Genomic DNA, 22,114 nt, shown 5'->3' with positions numbered 1-22,114 from the left:
GAAGTCTAGATGCTTGAGTTTCCACACTGACCTGTGCCCTGAAGGTCAAGGGCTTGAATCTTCAACTAGCAGCCTCAGACTTTCACTGGAATGAGGTGAATGAAACACGCGCCCTAGAGTTGGGTAATGGTAACAGCTGTTATTTACAGCTCCATTTAAAGAACATGTTATTAATACACTAACTCGTCATACTTATTTCTGTCTTCTGGAGTTCGCTGCCTCAGCATCCCAGGAAGTCAATCCAACTCTGTGGTTTATAAGTGACAGGGAACATTCAAAACCAGGACTTCTAGTTACATCACACATTGTGTTCGCATCTACACTGCGACAACCTCTCGTGGACCACAGGAGACATTATGAAAGATATTAACATACCCTTTGTGTAGCACACAGACGGGGTTTGGCCGAATGCCCCATACCTACCAGAACATATAGCGTAACATTAAAGTTCACAGGTAAGCCCGTCGTGGACACTCTCAGTCACCTGCCAGGTGTCCTTCCGGTCCCCTCAACATGTCAAAGATGAAAACATGTAAAGTGCATATTCACCCCTTGGGGTATACTGGCGCCAAATGACCGCCACTGAACTGAATGGAACTCTCTTTTTCAACCTCGGAAGGATGAAAGACTGAGTGCACGCACGGGGAACCATATCATGATGGGTATTTGTGGTGCAGCGCAGAGCACTTGTTTTATATGACTGCAGAGCATAAAGTGAATTCATTTAAACGGATATTTTTCCAAGTTAGTACTTTAGTTTCAGACAGTAAAGCTCAGAAAAAGTAAGTAAGATTCTTCTATTTGTGTTTGTGGCTCTATATTGCATGCTATATATTCTGTTCTAAGCTTTCCTCTGTATTTTTTACTGATGTTTCTCATGTATGCTGAGATCTAATTTCGTCTTTAATTTCATAATAACTTCTCTATACAGACCTAAGAATGCCCACAGTATGTCAATTATGGGCAATTTCAGGTCACATTGAACCCTAACAATATCACACATATCCCTCAAATATAACACTAAATTTGACCCCCTCACCTCTGCCTGGTCAACTCTTTCAGCCTCATTACCATATACACGCACACACTCAAAACTATTCACATGTTCATAATGCACGCAACACATGCATGGATAAATCTGGGCCTTTTCTTCACCTACCCTCAAATTACATTCTGGGCCCGGATGACTTTTCCCTGGCTCCACTCAGTCTTTGGACCAGCAGCAACATCATAGCAGTTGGGACAGCTGGAAACTGTCACGAATGACAGCTTTCATTTGTCCTACCCAGGTCCATATTGGCTCTAGCAATTAGAAAAGAATTCTGGCATCAGACAAAACTGTTGGCTGCGTTACACCCATAGGGACTATAGAAGAGGTCTACTGCTCAACAGTTCCTTGAATACATGTCATACGCATGTTAAACTGAGTCATTAGCAAAGCTGAAGGCCTAAGTTCATGTTAGGAACTTTGAGTAGTGTGAAAAGAAAGAGAAAAATGAACATTAAAGAAAAAAAGAGAGATGGTGAGAGAAACTAGCAGTGAAAGAACCAGGGCATAAATGTACTGACATATTTCCCACAGACACAGAATGGGAAAACCACTTTGACACTTTGGTTCCGAAAGAAGAGGGCTTCACTCCGCTAAACTCGACCGTCTCTACAGACAAAGGAGTTAATTGGATAACTAGCCACTCCAGCTTGCATAACACCTGAAGGGGATCAGTGTTTGTCAGCACAGCCAGGAGGAGACCACAACAGCTCCTCAAAGTTCTCGGCAACTTGGCACGGTAAAGAGAAAGGCTCCCTTCCTCGGCCCCACTTCCATTGTGTGTTTGTGACAGGCAAAGGGGGTTTGCTGAACTCTGCCTCTGTCCCGAGACTTATCCACTAGCACCCCTCCCCAAACAACAGTCCCCACAAATGTAACGTGGGCTTCACGCATTGTAGGACAATTGCTGTTAAAAGGAAACTACTACTGGACGTATGATATGAAATGGGGCGCAGATAGATAGATAGATAGATCTTCACACTGTTTTCTTCTCCATTTGAACACTAGTTTTAAGGCAACATCAAGAATGGCTAAAAGGAACTATTCAAATACATTTCAGTTGGACATTAAGAAGCCAGGACATTACAGCAGCCTGAAACATTTGAAGTGCAGTGCAACATGTCTGCCTACGGCCGGGAGTTTAAAAAGGTTGGTAAGTATGCCGCCAGCTCTCACTTAAGGCTGAAAGTTTAACTCTCCTGATTTTCGGCACTGCCTAAAATGCATAAAGCGAGGTACCTACACACAACTGCCTGTATGGTACATTGTGCCTCGTCAATATCTACAAGAAGGCATATATGGATTTCTCGTATAGCTTTCCATTGAAAATAATACTGATTCGTCGAGTAACAGGCAAAAATCTTCATTTTGGAGGCAAGTAAAGTTTTGATTTCATTCATGCCCTTGAGCAGTTCTTGTAATTTGCTCAAATTGTTTTATGTCCTCAGCACTCTAGAGCTTTTAAAAACCCATTTTCCTGTTATACTTGTTGGATTACAATTTTTTTGCTCAGCAGTTCTCAAGTTTCCATGCTCCGAGTCTCCACTTAGATAGTCGCGCGTTGGTTTGAAGGCTTTATTTAGTGGGTTGCAAGGTTATATGTGCAGACAGCATGTGAACTTAAACTTTTTGGTAAAATAAAAAATAAGCACCTGTGATGAGCAGGGACATATGCATATTTTCAAACGGAAAATAGCACTTTGAGCTAAATGTTTAGAGTAATGGGCTAGGTCTGAAGAGACAATGTTTTAAATGTAACTTTTGCTGTCACCTTTTCACTGCTCATGGCTTGGAGATCTGTAAATAAATGATAGTTATCACTTCTGCACCCCTCCATTACTCCAGTCAATCCAACTAACAAACTCACATATCCGTGGCTCAAATTAACACTTAATAATACTAAAACTGTACTTATATTTCTCTACACTAATCCACCACTAATTCCTTTTGGGTTCCGGAGAAGCGTGCTACTCGCCAAAAAGCGCTTCAACGCCTCGTCAGGGGTAGTAAGCGCTATATAAATACTATTACAATACAATACAATAAAAAAATAATATCACGCCCTTTCTTCTATCAGCAGTGAGGAGTTTTCTACCCTCGATATCCCAGTGGCTATGCACAGAATGCCGTCATGAGTGTTCTCGGGTGACCTGGGATCGCGTCCTGTCTTCAGCTGCCTGGGTAGCAGCTCCGAAGACTGCTTGTAACATGGGCTAATGAGGAGAGGCCGGTGAGACCGACTGCAGCCTGCTGTCACATAGGATAACTGGCCACAGACTGGAGTAATACTCCATATGAAGAGATTTGCTTGCCAGAAAGTGATGCAAAGCCAAGGCACAATCACATACTCAAACACAGTGGCGGCCCGTCCTTTAGGGCGAAGGGGCCACGCCCCCCTACCTTTAGCCGCTCATGAAGAGTGACTGTCAGGCTGAACAAAGGTCAGCCTGACAGACACTCTTCATGTTCAGCTCAGGCTCAGGCAGCCAGGAGCAGACATGCACGATTTGCGCACACTCCTGGCTGCCTTAGCTGAACTTTGCTGGGCTGAGGAGGTCACAGCTCTTATGGGCGTGACCTCTTCGGCTCAGCAAAGGTGCCTCGAGGTCCTCCCCTGGGTGACGAGGAAAGCGTCACCAATTGACACTCTTCCTGGGCGCTTCAGGTTTAAGCCCTGAAATGCCCAGGGCGAGTGTCAATCAGTGACACTTCGTCACAGAGTGGGGTGGGGTCAGCAGTCTCACTGACCCCATCCCACTCTGTGAAGAGGCTGGGACTGCTGCCTTCCCTCATTGGCTGACCCTAGGAAGGCAGCAGTCCCAACCCTCCTGGGACCTGGAGGCTGAAGGTAAGTGTGTGTGTGTGTAGGTATGTGTGTGATGTTTTAAACTGAATGTTTGGTGCACGCGTGCATGTTTGAATGGTATGAGTGTTGTTAATGGATGTGCGTGCGTGCGTGTCTGTGTGTGAAAGAATGAGTGTGTGTGTATGTGTATCCCGCCCACCCCCCTCCCTCCTAAAGCTGCCAGCCGCCACTGGTGGCACACCAACACGCACACCGAAGTCAGGCAAGATCTTAGAGGCGAGCAGCCATTTTGGTGCTCACAATTCCATTCCTCAGTTGCCTTTTGTGTAGGAACCACAGCTCACACAGGCATGACAAGTCTGTGTGATTTACCCCACTCACAACAGGAAACGTGGCCTAGAAGAAGGGTGCCTTGGATATATTTACAGAGCTTCAGACCCCATGAGATATGTGATCAATCACCAAGGCTGGCTTTAGATACTGGTGGGGCAAAGGCCTGGCAGATTCATTAGGAGGAGACGCAGTTCCCGCCCCCTAGACGTGATCTGATCCAGTCGTAGGTTCTCAAAAATAGCTGGAATCTCTATGATCTTTCAACTTCAAAATACTATCTGAACATGGTGATTTTTGCACTCATAAGTAGCAAATGCCCCCCCACTTTTTTTTTTTTAGTTTAGGCAAAAAATGACATCTACCTACTACATGAATTCTGTCCTGGAATAGACAATTACTCACTGGTCCATTGATTTTGAAATTGTGATCATATTTGTACTCAGTCTCCCAAATTCTCGAAAGCAGCCGGGATGTGTGACAGCAGTGACTTTGTATGCTTGTTTTCTTTATTTCTAAAAGCCGTGCGTCTTACTCTAATGTAGACCCACAGAGAGAAAATACAAGCATTTTTGCCTCACATTTCAACAAAGCTCTAATGAAGTTAGCAGAGCAGCCTGAGAAGACTTATGGTCCCCAATAAAGATAAGCAATGGCGTGTGCGGGTTGTCATGAGTGCTGGCAGGGAGGGGCTCTGGAGACAGAGAGACATACTCTCTGCAATGCGATGCAGGGGCATATGGTGTTTATTTAGTAATATAAGCTTATTTTATGACCCTTTGTCTAGAAAACTTAGCTTATTTTAGGAGCAGGGTAGAGGAAAGCCAAAACAAATGTCAGGGCCATGGGAGGAGGTGGGAGGAATGGAATGCTGCAATAAAACGCAGGCAGCTACCAGCCTAAACAGCACAGTGAAAGGGGACCACCAAAGAAATGCAAAAAAAGTCCCTTACAGCAACAGATAAAGAAACCAAAGTGGAACAAGTACTAGGTCACTGCTCTGAAACAGAAAAAGGAGGGAGAAAAAGGCAGAACTGACCACTAACGAGTAAGATTTTTTAAAGTACACGGCAAGTGACAAATTAAATTGCTTTAACCCACAGCATAAGTATACTTAAGTATACACCAGGTCGAATGCTAATGCTTGACCTAATTAGTATACTTAAGTGTACACCAGGTTGAACGCTAACGCTCGAACTAAAAATCGCATCACGAGTTGCAAATGTATGTGCTGCTCACAATGTATACTTGTAGTTCATTTCAAGGGACACGAAAAGGACATTCCAATTCCCTGTAATTTTTAGTCTAATATATTAGTGGCTTGCTACCTCAGTTAAGGTTGCAAGCAATTGATTCATTGATTAGATACTGACTCCCAAAAAAAGACCTATTTGCACATTAGAATCTGTCGTGAAGAATACAGCAGTACAGAGTATAATTGCATACTTCCCACAATAGGTCTTCCACCAGAATTTTGTGGGGCCAAATATTGTGGGCCGAAATATCAACAAGGGAAATATATCAAGGCAATTATAGGTTTACTGTACTTAACACCACATCTATGGATCATGACAATATAAATATATCTATATATATGGTTAAGGTACGCAGATGTGAAGCTAAGAATAGTAAATCTTTTTGACTCCTCAGTTTTTTTTCATCAATATAATTACATGCAATCCCACAATATCCATCACATCTTGCACATTTTTCTTTACCATTTGCAAATGTGAATGCAAAGATGGAGGTCTGCTATCCTTGCATGCCTTTCATATATTCGAAGGGATTTAAAAATGAAATACCTTTCTCATTAATGCTAATTTATTAGACATTCTGCAAATCCAACAAGAAGCCTTTTCTGGACTGTGACTGACTAGTATATACTTCTCAATGCAAATGTAATCTCTGAATGCATTGCATTGCATTGCAAATGCTGCAAACATGCATCAGCAACGTAGCCAAAAGGTGGTGCATCAGATTCTTGGTTTTGCTACTCTCAGATAACACAAATGACAGAAAAGATTCATAAAATCACTTTCCTTAACTACACAGCCCTACATTGCCACATAGCACCCCCTAGAGTTTGGGATCTTTATTAGTTACAGCAACATTACCTTCTCATCCCCGTCCTCTTTCCATTCCTTGCTCCATGAGGTGTCTGTCCCCGAGACCAGTGACAGCCTGAAAAGCTGGCTAAGCATGGGAAAAACAAACATTTTGCCTCACTCCCTACATAGGCCACACCTCCCACACACTGGACCCCTAAATCGAAGGCCCGCTTGATCCTTTCCATTGCTCTGGATCATGATAAATTACTACCACTTTAGTATATTCTTCCAGAGAAAGGAACGTGATGAGAACTGGATTACTTCACAGCAATCTTCAATACCCAGTATTATCCTTACTCGTCTCAGTACTTACGTTCTCTCCCTCCTCAGAGCAGTTCGCAATATGCATTTCCCACATACACTACATTACGCCAATGATGTCAGTAAGGTGGTGTGCCTCGTGTATCCAGATGGGTGAAATCACACTTGTAAATGGAAAAAATAAATAACCATCACCACACAAGCCCAAATTACAAATAGTATAATTTATATCAAATTAAGGTAATAACATAGGTTAGAACTATTGCACAATTTCAGTAATTAATAATAAAGGCCAAGAAGAAAAATACAGTTTTATAAATAGCAATAAGATGAATTTATCACTCAATAACTTAATAAGTGATCACTGTCAGTGCCATACACCTATCCGCTCAGCCTTTCATCTTTATAGCCTTGTTACTTTTCACACGACATATCGAGTTAAGGATAAAGTAATACCCTACATTTTCTGTTTTCTGTCTTTTGAGGTTTAGGGTTGCAGGAATATTCAGCTTTCGTTAGCTTAAAGTTTAACTAAATCTGTTTTTTTTCATTGACTGTGCACACATAAAGAAACAGAAAGAGCAACATATACAAATAATGAGAGGTGAGAATTGACCGCCAGGGCCATCTCCCCATTTTTATCATACTAGTGCCTGCCTTCGCAGTACACTATAAACAGACTCTTTTTCGGACTCGGTCCTTTTTTACCTGTTCCCAAGTTTGCCTCCAATGGCTTATTCTGCTGGGAAATCTGCTGCTGTGTGGAAGGCGAGGCTCCCAATCTAATATTAAATGACAGGCAAAAAACTCAACTTTATTGCCACAGAGGTGCCCAGTTATTTTCGTTTTTGAAGATGTAATAAAAAGACCGCAAATGCCAAGGGACATGTCGCCATTGCCCCCAGAATTAACAGAAGTATCCTCAGCCCAATTCAATGTAATATAGTTCAGTTTATTCTAAAGAATATTTTATATTTATGTATGATATCTGTGTGTGCGTGTGTATATATATATATATATATATATATATATATATATACACATATATGTATACATGTGTATATATGTGTGTGTATATATATATATATATATAACCTAGTCACCACTAGGTAGGTATAGTTAGGACCTAATTTCTATAGAAAAACATTATTTACTTGCCTATGTCTTTGGCACCAGTTGATGAATCTTCACAAAATTTTCCCCAAAAAATTGCCACTCATGTGAGCTGTTGTCTTGAAAGTTTCGGGGTGGGCAGACAAAAAGGGGAGGTCCCAAAACGCTTTCACACCATTCAATTTTCCTTAGGGATTTTGAACAGCGATAGGGCAGAAACCACTGAACGGAATGACACCAAATTTGGCAGAAAGCAAGGGCCCAATCCAGAAAGCGACCTTTTTGTGATTTGGTGTGGATATGGACAGTAGTTTTAGAGAAATTAAAGAAAATCCAAATTTGTATATATTTATAGGGACGCAAAGGCGTCGCAAATCCTACCGATCTTGTGCTGAGATCTTATTGGCTGTCAACACTTCAACAACAAAGTGTTGGCAGCCATGTTGGGACTCGGCTGAGGCCGAGTCCCAGAAAAAAGTGTAAAAATAAACAAAAGGGGCCAGGGTCGAGTCACCTTGACCCCTTAGCTCTGGTGCTGGGATCCCAGAGAGACCCCCTAGAGCTAAAAAAAAATAATTTTTAACAGACCAGTGGATCCAGCGAAAAAAAAAAAAAAAAACAAGCGCGGACTCCTGCGCTTGTTTTTTAATACGCCCCCGGGTGGGCTAAGTCCCAGGGGCATTCCTATTTAAAGAAGGGGGGCCTCCCGACCTCCCGCTGCCCAGGGACCGCCACCTCTCTGGGGCAATAAAAATGATGTGTGCGGGGGGAGCCACTTGGCAGTACCGGAGACCACCACCTCCCCAGGGCTTAAATCCAATTTAATGCGGGGGCCTCCACACCCCCCGCAGCCCCAGGGACCACTACGTCCCCAGGGCTATGAAGTTATACAGTGCCCCTTTCCCGCAGCCCCAGGGACTTCCAGCCCTGGGCCTATAATAAAAAGGTAAAGGGGGTCGTTTTGGACCCCAAATCCCAGGGAACACCTCCTCCCTGGGGCAACGATTTTTGGAGGGGGCCCGCATGGCCCCCCTCGAGGAGCCACAGATGGCCCTGGGGACAACCACCCCTCAGGGCTGGCTCCTGCTATATCCTGGGGTGCCCACCCCTGGGACACAGCTGTTTGCTTTTGCTTGGTGGGAGCTTTGACAGCCCCCACCAAGCAAAAGCAAACAAAGACCACTTTCTGACAGCAGGAGCTGTCAAACAGCTCCCTCTGTTAGAAAGCAGAGTTTTCATCTGTCTTCCCTGCAAGCAAATGCAAGAAAAAAAGATGAAAACATTGCTCCTACAAGCAGGGAGCTGCTTTTAAAAGCAGCTCCTTGTTTGTCGGAGCAGTGCCAGCTCCCACTGGACGTGGGGAGCCAGCTGGGACCGCAGGGGCCTTGAGGCTCCCCCCCATGGTTCTGTCACTGTCTCTCTCTTCCATCCCATAACGGGATTGAAGAGTGAGAGAGAGATATAGTCATTGCAATGGTCCTTCCATGCAATGACTTCAAAAGGTCACAGTAGCAAGATGTTTGCTTCGAATGTTAGAGTTATCTTGTAATGCACACCAGACTATAGTGACTTCTGGCCTAATGGTCAAGGTCTTGGACTGTCACTCTGTAGGCTGAAGGTTCAAATCCAAGAATTGCATTACAGTGTGTTTATTTACCAGGGTTTTGACTGTTAATAAATGTCCTCCCTATAAAAATATTTGGGTTGACTGTCATAGTTATGTCTGGACACCTCACATTAAGGAGTCACCTGTGGCCTAATGGTTAAGGTCATAGCTCCTCAAGCTGAAAGTTGAAGGTTCTAGTCCAGGTGTGTATGTGGTAATTTCCCTATTTTAATTTTTTTTTTATGTTCAAAGTTTAAGGTTCCTACCAAAAGGTGATCTCACTCATTTTAATTGACAAATACATTTTTATTTTCAATTTGTCCAGAAATATTTCATTCTAAGTATATCATTCACCAAAGCCTAAATATATCACTTTCCCTCTCTCTTTCACTTTCTCTTCCTCTCTCTTAATTTCTCTTTTTCAATCATTTTCCCACTCACACACCCACTCAGACCCTTGCGCACCCACTCACAGACCTACTCAGACCCTCACACACCCACTCACAAACCCACTCAGACAGTCACGCACCCACTCACAGACCCATTCAGACTCTCACACACCCAGTCACAGACCCACTTAGACCCTCATGCACCCACTCACAGCCCGACTCTCACCCTCACACACCCACTCATAGACCCACACAGACACTCATGCACCCACTTAGACACTGATGCACCCACTCTCACACCCAATCACGCACTTACTCACAGACCCACTCACACACCCACTCAGAGACCCACAGAAACCCTCACGCTCCCACTTATAGACCCACTAAGACACTGATACACCCACTCTCCCACCCAGACACTCATGACGACTCTCACCCCCAGATACACCCTCTCACACCAATTTTAACACCCAGAGAGACAGGTTGTGACGAACTCCTATTGCGCACAACCAAAGGGACATGTGCAGCATGGGGTTGGGTGGTTAGGGGGGGTTGGCCACAGGGTCTGGCTGCAGGCCAGGCCCTGCGGCCGACTGCCACTGTGCACGGCCAGAGGCCATGCGTGGCGGTGGTTAGATTAACGTATATTAATGAAAATTACTTTATGTTAAAAAAACATAGAAATTCACTGGAAAAACCAAAGGACGTTATAGTTAGGAAATAGATTTAAAAAAACATAAATTCACTAAAAAAACAAAGGTTAAAGGGATGTTATTGTTAGGCTCACATTTTAAACGCACCAAACCACAGAAATTCACCAGCTAGTTATTTCAAGTAACTATAACTCGTACCGTAAGGCAACTATAACTTGCGCCCTCGTCATGCACTGCTAATTACCACACAAATTACAGCACTCATGACATCTTTAATAACATCATTGACAATCTCCCTGTAATATCTGCAGTAAAATAATTAATCAGATAACTGTGCATGGCAGTTATAGTTACCTTATGGCACAATCTTTTTTCTGTTAAAACAATTTTAAAAACAACACAGAAATCCTTCAGTTTCAACAGCCTAAGTAAATTTGACATCTTGACAACACACAGGAGTACCCTAGGGGCAAAGAACATTAGCATAATACGAACAGTGGTTTCTGCCTCAGCTTTACAAAGGCTTCCAGCATGTTTATTCTAATTTGTTACTCTTAAGGCATAGCCAGTGTCCTGGTCCTGCAACGCTCCTACAGTTATGGGAGTTGGTTCAGTTGAGGGATGTATATTATTATGTATGTAATCATCTATAACCACACTCTAATTGCTTCCCAACGTCTAATGGGCTGTGGAAAATAATTTAAACCAAGGTGTCTTGCCTGAAGAGGCAACTCCAAGCATTATTTAATGCAGCCTGTTTGTATAATATGGCGAAAGCCACAAGGCCAGGGTTTCCGCAGGCGCATTTGAGCAATTGGAGAATTCAGATGAGCAGGTAGGGACTAAAACAGCTTTCCCTTTTCAAGCAATGTAAATTATGGATTGTAGTTAGGCCTTGCATGCACACTGAACTGAATTTGCAGGAATGAATGCCCATCGTTATGGCAACTTGGAATGTTTTCCACTTTAAAATGGGTGTGCACTTATTTAGTAAGCTCTGTACAACAGTAAGTAAAGGTTCATTAAGAGAATATCTGTTCTGTAGGCTATGGGTTAGAATCTTGTGGCCCGCCTCATCTTTTGAGTTCCCTAAAAATAAGCGGTCTGATTTAAGAACCAGAAACTGTTCAGTTTTTGCAGTGTGCTTTATAATGAGATTATTATGTACGCTGCAGCATTGCCAAGTGATAGAGGTTTGCATGCCAGCGCATATTTAAAGGGAAAAAAGGGAAACTACAACCATGCATGCCAACAAACATTTTAGAAGACAAAAGTGGGAGACTTCTAGAAAAAAACAAGGAGAATATATTTCCCTCATTGACTGCTACTCGGGCCTGAATCGGGGTACTGTTATATATGGGATTTGCAATTCTGCTGTTGCAGGATCGGATGTTAAATCAGCAAATGTACGTTTTTTTCCTTACCAGCAAGGAGAAGGAAGAAAGTGCAGTGGAAGCCAGAGAGAGTGTGAGGCAAGTGCTGTGCACTGGCCTGCAGGAGAAGGTTACTGGTAGTGCATACTCCGAGTTACACAAGTCCAGGCCCTGTCACCTGAAGCCTTCAGAAGAATCGGGTTTTTTACATGAAAAAATAGGGAGGTGGAGATTAGCCTTGAAATCGGTAGTCTCCCGCCTGAATTGGGAGGGTTGGAATGTATGCTACAATGTCCAGCAATGAAAGCTCTTGACTTAGGAAGCCAAAACTTATGGTACCATTTGGAAGCTACAATGGTATATAAAAGTCAGTATGTTCCGTATAGCGTTTTCAGTGGTTTGTATCATGTATTGTATTCGCTCTTCCATAGATGTTCACCGAGGGCATCAGCAACAAGCTACTGGCCTGCTACCTGGACGCCGCAATGGAGGACGTGGTCCTGGTCCGCGTGTATGGTCACATGACGGAGCTGTTTGTGGACAGGAACAATGAGGTGAGGAGTTTCCAGCTCCTGCGACAGCACGGCTGCGCCCCGGCCCTGTACTGCACCTTTCAGAATGGTCTATGCTACGAGTTCATGCAAGGCCGAGCCCTGGGCCCAGAGGAGGTCCGAGAGCCCCGCATTTTCAGGTACTCAGGGGTAGTGGGGGTCAGGGGTCTCCAGGTCAGAGCTCACAGAATCACGAAGGTCAAGGTGTCTCCAGGGTGAGCAGTTAGTGGTGCCTAGCAGTTCAGGGGACACCAACATCAGTTGAGGGGTCACAGTGCCAAGTAATCTCTGGGTTTTAAGAGAAGGGGTAAATTGGCGCCAGGTCAAGGGCAAGAGCTTCCACACAGTCTTTATAGTCAAAGGTCATCAAATCCCTGAGAGCAGGAAACCCCTGGTCAAGGCTTTAAGTGGGCTGGGTCCTCTTGCTTATTTACGCTAGCGGCTGCTGGCAGGAAGGGATGGGGAGGATGGGTGCAGGGGGGCAGGCATGGGGTGGTGGGCACAGAGGGGCAATAAAAACCATAAACTTACCTGCCGCCTCCGTGTTCTGCTGCCCCAGCAGCCTCTTGTCTTCTTCGTCCCTCGCCAACCAATCCCGATGCGTCTCTCATGCTGTTACACAGCATGAAAGAAGTGCTGGGATTGGCCAGAGCGGGCAGAAATTCCACTCAGGAAGGGAGTGAGATACTACGCTTGGTCTCCACCCAGCTGTGCAACACTGCCAGGTATAGAGTTCTAAGTGTGCATGTCAGTTTGGCCGGCCTCAGACAGCTGGCCAAACTGACATGCACATTTAGAAGCAGATCACCACTCCTCGTCCTTTTGTTGATGTGAAGGAGGCTAGCTACGCCCCACAAAAGCGGAAAAATAAAGGGATAATAAAATACTTTTATTATCAGCTTTATTTTTCTGATTATTTATCCTATTCAACTGACAACCACTGACAAAGCCAATAGTCCTGGCTTGCTGTAGGTGTAATGTTACTTGTATTATATATCTGAATGAAAAGAGAGAAAGAAGCAGCAAAATACCAGTTGGGCGGCACACTATGCTAAGGAGAGATTTCTAACCTAAGTGTTTTAAGCCACACCCTTAAAAATATCGGCCACATCCCTTTGAGGGATCCCCCGAGTTTTTTCATCCCACTAAGAGCCCTGCCCCTGGTTCAGAGTGTCCCTGTGGACTGTAGTGAAGATGCTCATTGAGTGAAGAGCTAAGGGTCATGGAGTTTCAGGAACCAATTAGAGGTAATCTCCATGTGAAAAGGCATAAAGTTTCTGCTCCCAGAAAATCCCCACATTCAGAGGTCGGAATTCCCAGGGGCCAAGATAACCCTTAGGTCACGGGTTCAAAGGATCAATGTGGAGTGGACGGGTAAAGCAAGAAAACAGTGAGAAGGTCCATGTCTAAAACAATGGGAGGTGGGAGAAAAGGGGGTGGTGAAAGTCAGTCTTCTCGTCGATGTCAGGGCATCAACTTCCTCTCTCAATTTTGACAGGCTCATAGCAGAAGAATTGGCAAAGTACCACAGCATCACAGTCCCAAATGGCAGTTACCCGAAATCCAACCTCTGCCACAAACTGCGTCAACTCTATGCTATCGTGAAAATGGATATAATGGGAGATGACAGAGCTGCAAACTCAAGGTATGGACAAGCACAGGCTGTCACTGGGAAGCCTGGTGCACACGTAAGCATACACAACACTCAGCCCGACACTGAGAGGGCTGCTGCTGCACATAGAGGTACAAACAAACTCAGCCTGATACTGAGAGGGCTCCTTCACAGCAAAGTACTGAGAAACTATGTCTGACACGTTAGCGGGTTGATATAAAACGCAGGTACAGACAAGCCCATTCTGACACTGGGCCAGATGTACTGACTTTGTACGTAACACAAAATAGCAGGGATACCTTTTTGCACAAAAGCAGTCCTTGGACGCATATTCCTCTTTCCAGGCATGCAGCACGCATGGAAAGAGGTATTTTGAAAAATAACGCCAGCCTTGGTTAGGCATACCATTCTGTCACAAATGAAGCTTTACTGTTTGAGTAAATGTGGGTTAGCGTCAAAATCCATGGATGGATGCATGGGAACGCCTATACTCTACCCATAGAACACCTCCCCGATGCAAAGAAAGCAAGGCACTGCACAGCACTGCCATGCGTTCAGTTTCTTTTTTAACTAAACCACACAAGTCGAGCTTTGCATGGCTTAGTAAATCCCAAAATACATTTTGCATCGGGGCTGCTTCAAAAAAACGTTATGCATCCCCAAAGCAAAAAGTTGGTAAGTCTGGGCCTGGGTGCCCTGCTGCAAAACCCAGAAACAGACAAATGCAGACTACAAGTGCGGAAGCCAACATTGAGAAGCCTGCTGCACACTCCCAAGCCCCATCTGCCTCTAGGTACAGACAGATGTTAGGTACTGACAACTCAACCTGACACCAAGATTCCTGTTGCACCCTCAACTCCTGACAAACTCAGCCTGAGAGGTCTGCTGCACACCGAAATACTGAGAAACCAAATCTGACCATGAGAAGCTTGCTGAACACCTAGGCATACACAAACCTAGCTTGCCACCGAGAGGGCTGCTGCACACCCAGGCGCAGGCAAACCATGTTTGACATGGAAGGCCTTGCTGCACACCCAGGTGCTAACAAGTCCAGTCTAGCACTGAGACGCCTGCTGCATGCCCGGGTACAGACAAGTCCAGCCTGATACTGAAAGGCCTACTGCACACCTAAATACTGACAAGCACAATCTGACACTGAGGCCTGCTGCACACCCTGGTGTGGACAAACCTGGAGGTCATGCACAGAAGCTCTTCTGCACACCTGAGGCACAAAGACCATTCATATTGTATTGTAACTGCATTTATATAGCACTTACTGTGGGAGCGCTCTACCCTGGACAGCACCCTGCTACAGAAGGGTAGTCGTTAGTGAGGTGTTATTGGGTATTGTTGATTACTGGAATTAGTTCTTGTGTGTTTAAGCAAAGAAACATTCTATGCATTCACTCCAGTTTCTTCATGGCAGATGGAATTAATGAGTTATGAGGATCATTAGTGAGGGTGTATGTGAGTCCATGCAGACAGTTGGTGAGTGTCAATGCTGAACAAGAGTAGATGAGATATTGTTGAAATGCAAGAGCATGTCTTTTAAAGAAGGAGAGGTTGTGATCTTTAAAATGAGTTGTGGGCGTTTTCAAGACATAAAGTAAAACATGCACGTCACTCAGAGAAGGTTGTGATTAGAGAAAGCATGCAAAGAATGGAAGGAAAGGGAAATTTGAAAGAAGAAAGCAGTCACAATATGGTCCTGCAGGGTATGCCAGGTGCAGACCCATTACATAGGTGTTATAAACTAGCTTTGATATACAACTCATGTACCTACAGACCCCGGTGGCAGTCAGAGGATGGCTCTGCTGCTGAACAGAACCCCAGGTCCTCCTGTACATTCCAGAAGCAGACTTCTTGATGGTTTGGGGACGGCCCTTTGGCACAGCACATGTGCTGATGACAAGAGAAGAGTTACATTCTCACGTCAGGGGTTTTAAAAAATGTCTCACAGACCATTGCTTCTGGGAGGCTGGATGGGCAGCAGATAACTAAGACCTTGAACACCTACCTGTAAGATCTGTGTATAATGTTTATTGACCAGAGTCGCCATCTGCCAATGGCTGCTTGGTAAAGTGGTCTATCTCTCTAAAACATCTGTCTCTTTTTCTATCTCATCCTCTCTTTGCCTACTTCTTCCCCTCAGTCTGTCTCCCTAACCATACCTCAGACTCTCTACCTCTCTATTTGTTTCCTTCCCTCTTTCTTACTTTTCACCCCATCCTCCTCCGCCTACTTTGCCTTTTGGACTTAATCCTCTTTTTGAATTCATCTTTTTCCACATCGCCTCTTTCTCAACTATCTTTCTAGCACGTTGTACCTTCACTTTCTCTACCTCACCAGAGTCTAAATCTCAACCCTTTGCTCTACCTCATTTCTCTATCCAGCCCTCTCTTGACAACTCCCTCTACCTCGTTTTTTCTGCTTCACCATCTTTCTGTCACCTCGACATCGCCTCTGTCTTTTCCTCTCTCTCTCTCTCCATTACACTCCCACCTATCACTTTCTGTGCCAATTCATCATTCTCCCTACATTACCCCTCTCTTGGAATTTCACTACTCTGTATGCATCTTACACCCCTTCGCCTTCCCTCTATTGGCTTATGAGTACTTTCAACTGCATCTCTTATTTACCTCAACGCTGTCTCTATTTCCACCACTCCATACATAACCTTCCACTGTTTTCCTCTCTCAATAATGACCTCATATATCTCTACATTATATCTCTCTCACCACCAAGCCTCTCACTCACCTCACCAACCGTTCACTACCAAACCTCTCACTCACCTCACCAACCGTTCACTACCTCACCTCTCACTCACCTCACCAACCGTTCACTACCTCACCTCTCACTCACCTCACCAACCGTTCACTACCAAACCTCTCACTCACCTCACCAACCGTTCACTACCTCACCTCTCACTCACCTCACCAACCGTTCACTACCAAACCTCTCACTCACCTCACCAACCGTTCACTACCAAACCTCTCACTCACCTCACCAACCGTTCACTACCTCACCTCTCACTCACCTCACCAACCGTTCACTACCTCACCTCTCACTCACCTCACCAACCGTTCACTACCTCACCTCTCACTCACCTCACCAACCGTTCACTACCTCACCTCTCACTCACCTCACCAACCGTTCACTACCAAACCTCTCACTCACCTCACCAACCGTTCACTACCAAACCTCTCACTCACCTCACCAACCGTTCACTACCAAACCTCTCACTCACCTCACCAACCGTTCACTACCTCACCTCTCACTCACCTCACCAACCGTTCACTACCTCACCTCTCACTCACCTCACCAACCGTTCACTACCTCACCTCTCACTCACCTCACCAACCGTTCACTACCAAACCTCTCACTCACCTCACCAACCGTTCACTACCAAACCTCTCACTCACCTCACCAACCGTTCACTACCAAACCTCTCACTCACCTCACCAACCGTTCACTACCTCACCTCTCACTCACCTCACCAACCGTTCACTACCAAACCTCTCACTCCACCTCACCAACCGTTCACTACCAAACCTCTCACTCACCTCACCAACCGTTCACTACCTCACCTCTCACTCCACCTCACCAACCGTTCACTACCTCACCTCTCACTCCACCTCACCAACCGTTCACTACCTCACCTCTCACTCACCTCACCAACCGTTCACTACCAAACCTCTCACTCCACCTCACCAACCGTTCACTACCAAACCTCTCACTCACCTCACCAACCGTTCACTACCTCACCTCTCACTCCACCTCACCAACCGTTCACTACCTCACCTCTCACTCCACCTCTCCAACCGTTCACTACCTCACCTCTCACTCACCTCACCAACCGTTCACTACCTCACCTCTCACTCACCTCACCAACCGTTCACTACCTCACCTCTCACTCACCTCACCGACCGTTCACTACCAAACCTCTCACTCACCTCACCAACCGTTCACTACCTCACCTCTCACTCCACCTCACCAACTAATCACTACCTCACCTCTCACTCACCTCACCAACCGTTCACTACCTCACCTCTCACTCACCTCACCAACCGTTCACTACCTCACCTCTCACTCACCTCACCAACCGTTCACTACCTCACCTCTCACTCCACCTCACCAACTAATCACTACCTCACCTCTCACTCACCTCACCAACCGTTCACTACCTCACCTCTCACTCACCTCACCAACCGTTCACTACCTCACCTCTCACTCACCTCACCAACCGTTCACTACCTCACCTCTCACTCCACCTCACCAACTAATCACTACCTCACCTCTCACTCACCTCACCAACCGTTCACTACCAAACCTCTCACTCACCTCACCAACCGTTCACTACCAAACCTCTCACTCACCTCACCGACCGTTCACTACCAAACCTCTCACTCACCTCACCAACCGTTCACTACCAAACCTCTCACTCACCTCACCAACCGTTCACTACCAAACCTCTCACTCACCTCACCAACCGTTCACTACCTCACCTCTCACTCCACCTCACCAACCGTTCACTACCTCACCTCTCACTCCACCTCATCAACCGTTCACTACCAAACCTCTCACTCACCTCACCAAACGTTCACTACCTCACCTCTCACTCCACCTCACCAACCGTTCACTACCTCACCTCTCACTCCACCTCACCAACCGTTCACTACCTCACCTCTCACTCCACCTCTCCAACCGTTCACTACCTCACCTCTCACTCCACCTCACCAACCGTTCACTACCTCACCTCTCACTCCACCTCACCAACCGTTCACTACCTCACCTCTCACTCCACCTCTCCAACCGTTCACTACCTCACCTCTCACTCCACCTCACCAACCGTTCACTACCTCACCTCTCACTCCACCTCACCAACCGTTCACTACCTCACCTCTCACTCCACCTCACCAACCGTTCACTACCAAACCTCTCACTCACCTCACCAACCGTTCACTACCTCACCTCTCACTCCACCTCACCAACCGTTCACTACCTCACCTCTCACTCCACCTCACCAACCGTTCACTACCTCACCTCTCACTCACCTCACCAACCGTTCACTACCTCACCTCTCACTCCACCTCACCAACCGTTCACTACCTCACCTCTCACTCCACCTCACCAACCGTTCACTACCTCACCTCTCACTCCACCTCACCAACCGTTCACTACCAAACCTCTCACTCACCTCACCAACCGTTCACTACCTCACCTCTCACTTCACCTCACCAACCGTTCACTACCTCACCTCTCACTCCACCTCACCAACCGTTCACTACCAAACCTCTCACTCACCTCACCAACCGTTCACTACCTCACCTCTCACTCCACCTCACCAACCGTTCACTACCTCACCTCTCACTCCACCTCACCAACCGTTCACTACCTCACCTCTCACTCACCTCACCAACCGTTCACTACCAAGCCTCTCACTCACCTCACCAACCGTTCACTACCTCACCTCTCACTCACCTCACCAACCGTTCACTACCTCACCTCTCACTCCACCTCACCAACTAATCACTACCTCACCTCTCACTCACCTCACCAACCGTTCACTACCTCACCTCTCACTCCACCTCACCAACCGTTCACTACCAAACCTCTCACTCACCTCACCAACCGTTCACTACCTCACCTCTCACTCACCTCACCAACCGTTCACTACCTCACCTCTCACTCACCTCACCAACCGTTCACTACCTCACCTCTCACTCCACCTCACCAACCGTTCACTACCTCACCTCTCACTCCACCTCACCAACCGTTCACTACCTCACCTCTCACTCCACCTCACCAACCGTTCACTACCTCACATCTCACTCCACCTCACCAACCGTTCACTACCTCACCTCTCACTCCACCTCATCAACCATTCACTACCTCACCTCTCACTCCACCTCACCACCCATTCACTACCTCACCTCTCACTCCACCTCACCAACCATTCACTACCTCACCTCACTCCACCTCACCACCCATTCACTACCTCACCTCTCACTCCACTTCAACCATTCACTACCTCACCTCTCACTCCACCTCACCAACCGTTCACTACCTCACTCTCACTCCACCTCACCACCCATTCACTACCTCACCTCTCACTCCACCTCACGACCCATTCACTACCAAACCTCTCACTCCACCTCACCAACCGTTCACTACCTCACCTCTCACTCCACCTCACCAACCGTTCACTACCTCACCTCTCACTCCACCTCACCAACCGTTCACTACCTCACCTCTCACTCCACCTCACCAACCGTTCACTACCTCACCTCTCACTCCACCTCACCAACCGTTCACTACCTCACCTCTCACTCCACCTCTCCAACCGTTCACTACCTCACCTCTCACTCCACCTCACCAACCGTTCACTACCTCACCTCTCACTCACCTCACCAACCGTTCAATACCTCACCTCTCACTCCACCTCACCAACCGTTCACTACCTCACCTCTCACTCCACCTCACCAACCGTTCACTACCTCACATCTCACTCCACCTCACCAACCGTTCACTACCTCACCTCTCACTCCACCTCATCAACCATTCACTACCTCACCTCTCACTCCACCTCACCACCCATTCACTACCTCACCTCTCACTCCACCTCACCAACCATTCACTACCTCACCTCACTCCACCTCACCACCCATTCACTACCTCACCTCTCACTCCACTTCAACCATTCACTACCTCACCTCTCACTCCACCTCACCAACCGTTCACTACCTCACTCTCACTCCACCTCACCACCCATTCACTACCTCACCTCTCACTCCACCTCACGACCCATTCACTACCAAACCTCTCACTCCACCTCACCAACCGTTCACTACCTCACCTCTCACTCACCTCACCAACCGTTCACTACCAAACCTCTCACTCCACCTCACCAACCGTTCACTACCAAACCTCTCACTCACCTCACCAACCGTTCACTACCTCACCTCTCACTCCACCTCACCACCCATTCACTACCTCACCTCTCACTCCACCTCACCACCCATTCACTACCAAACCTCTCACTCCACCTCACCAACCATTCACTACCTCACCTCACTCCACCTCACCACCCATTCACTACCTCACCTCTCACTCCACTTCAACCATTCACTACCTCACCTCTCACTCCACCAACCGTTCACTACCTCACTCTCACTCCACCTCACCAACTCGACTCACGCAACTACCTCACCCCTCGACCTCCTCTCACTTTCTGCTTCTGATGCCCCATGGCACCTTTCTTACTCCCTTACTCTTTTCTCGCTATCTCTATCATCAACTCCTCTTTCTCACTCATTTAACTCTGTGCTTCTCCTCCATTTTCACTTATGCTCTTTACCTCACCTTCATCTCTAACATGTCTCTCTATACCACACAACTGTCACTACCTCACCACTCTCTCACTATCGGACCCTGCCTCTACCTCGGTATCAACCTCCACTTTATTTCTTTACCTCATATTTGTCTGTCTGCTTCCCTGTAGTGTTGGTTACCACCAGTATGTTGTGTTTCGGTAGTTCCTTCAAGCTAGCAAAGAGTGAGCCTGTCCATATGCACCTGTGGATGATGGTCTGCATTGATCCCCTCCTTCTCTTAAATCTGACAGACACTGACTGTGGAGACACGCAGGGAAGCCCCTCGCTGTCTCCAGTGCAGGATTTTGTCATCATGGTGTTTTTTATGATAACTTTGCTAAGTGCCACAACACTCCGAAAATGGCCTTCAAATGCCTCGGAAGCCACAAAAGAGATATCACACACTACACAACATCAACTCCAGAAACAGGGCGGAGTTTAAGTTGTGACAGCACTAACTATGTCATTGTGTGACTTCACTGGTGTAGTGACACCACTCACAATTCTCCAATCAGTTCGAATCATCAGAATCAGATTTTTCAGCTACACGTATTGTGACCTGTAAACCTACATATAACCAGTGCTTAATTTGAGCCTGTGGTTTCCAGAGCATGGCACTTAATTTGCAACACCAGCACTAAAGACAGTCCACCATATGGTGGTGCTGTATGTCTACTTTTGAGATGAGCTCAACAACAGTGCTTAATAGATCCATATACATTGAAAATGAATAACCTATACGTATTTTAACCCTGTTTGTATGGCAGTACACCAATTTAATGTTTTTCCAAGGAAGCAAGGCATTGCCAAACTATTGGTGACTACAAGAAAATCTATACTGGTACTAATAGTGATAGCATGTCCAGACATGAAACTAGATAAAGATAAATA

General features: G+C 46.2%; 1 protein-coding gene across 1 annotated transcript in view; it reads left to right on the top strand.

Annotated features, from left to right (window-relative positions):
- ETNK2 (ethanolamine kinase 2) overlaps positions 1–22,114 on the top strand; it is a 115,990-nt gene that overhangs the window by 53,859 nt on the left and 40,017 nt on the right. The window contains exons 2-3 of the mRNA XM_069238491.1: positions 12,119–12,378; positions 13,737–13,883. Coding sequence (XP_069094592.1) covers positions 12,119–12,378; positions 13,737–13,883 — 407 coding nt within the window. The remainder of the gene's footprint in view (positions 1–12,118; positions 12,379–13,736; positions 13,884–22,114) is intronic.

The sequence above is a fragment of the Pleurodeles waltl genome, chromosome 6, assembly GCF_031143425.1.
Source record: "Pleurodeles waltl isolate 20211129_DDA chromosome 6, aPleWal1.hap1.20221129, whole genome shotgun sequence".
Classification (NCBI taxonomy): Eukaryota; Metazoa; Chordata; class Amphibia; order Caudata; family Salamandridae; genus Pleurodeles; species Pleurodeles waltl.
Note: the sequence above shows the minus strand (reverse complement) of the source record. Positions and strands in the feature narration are given on the sequence as shown.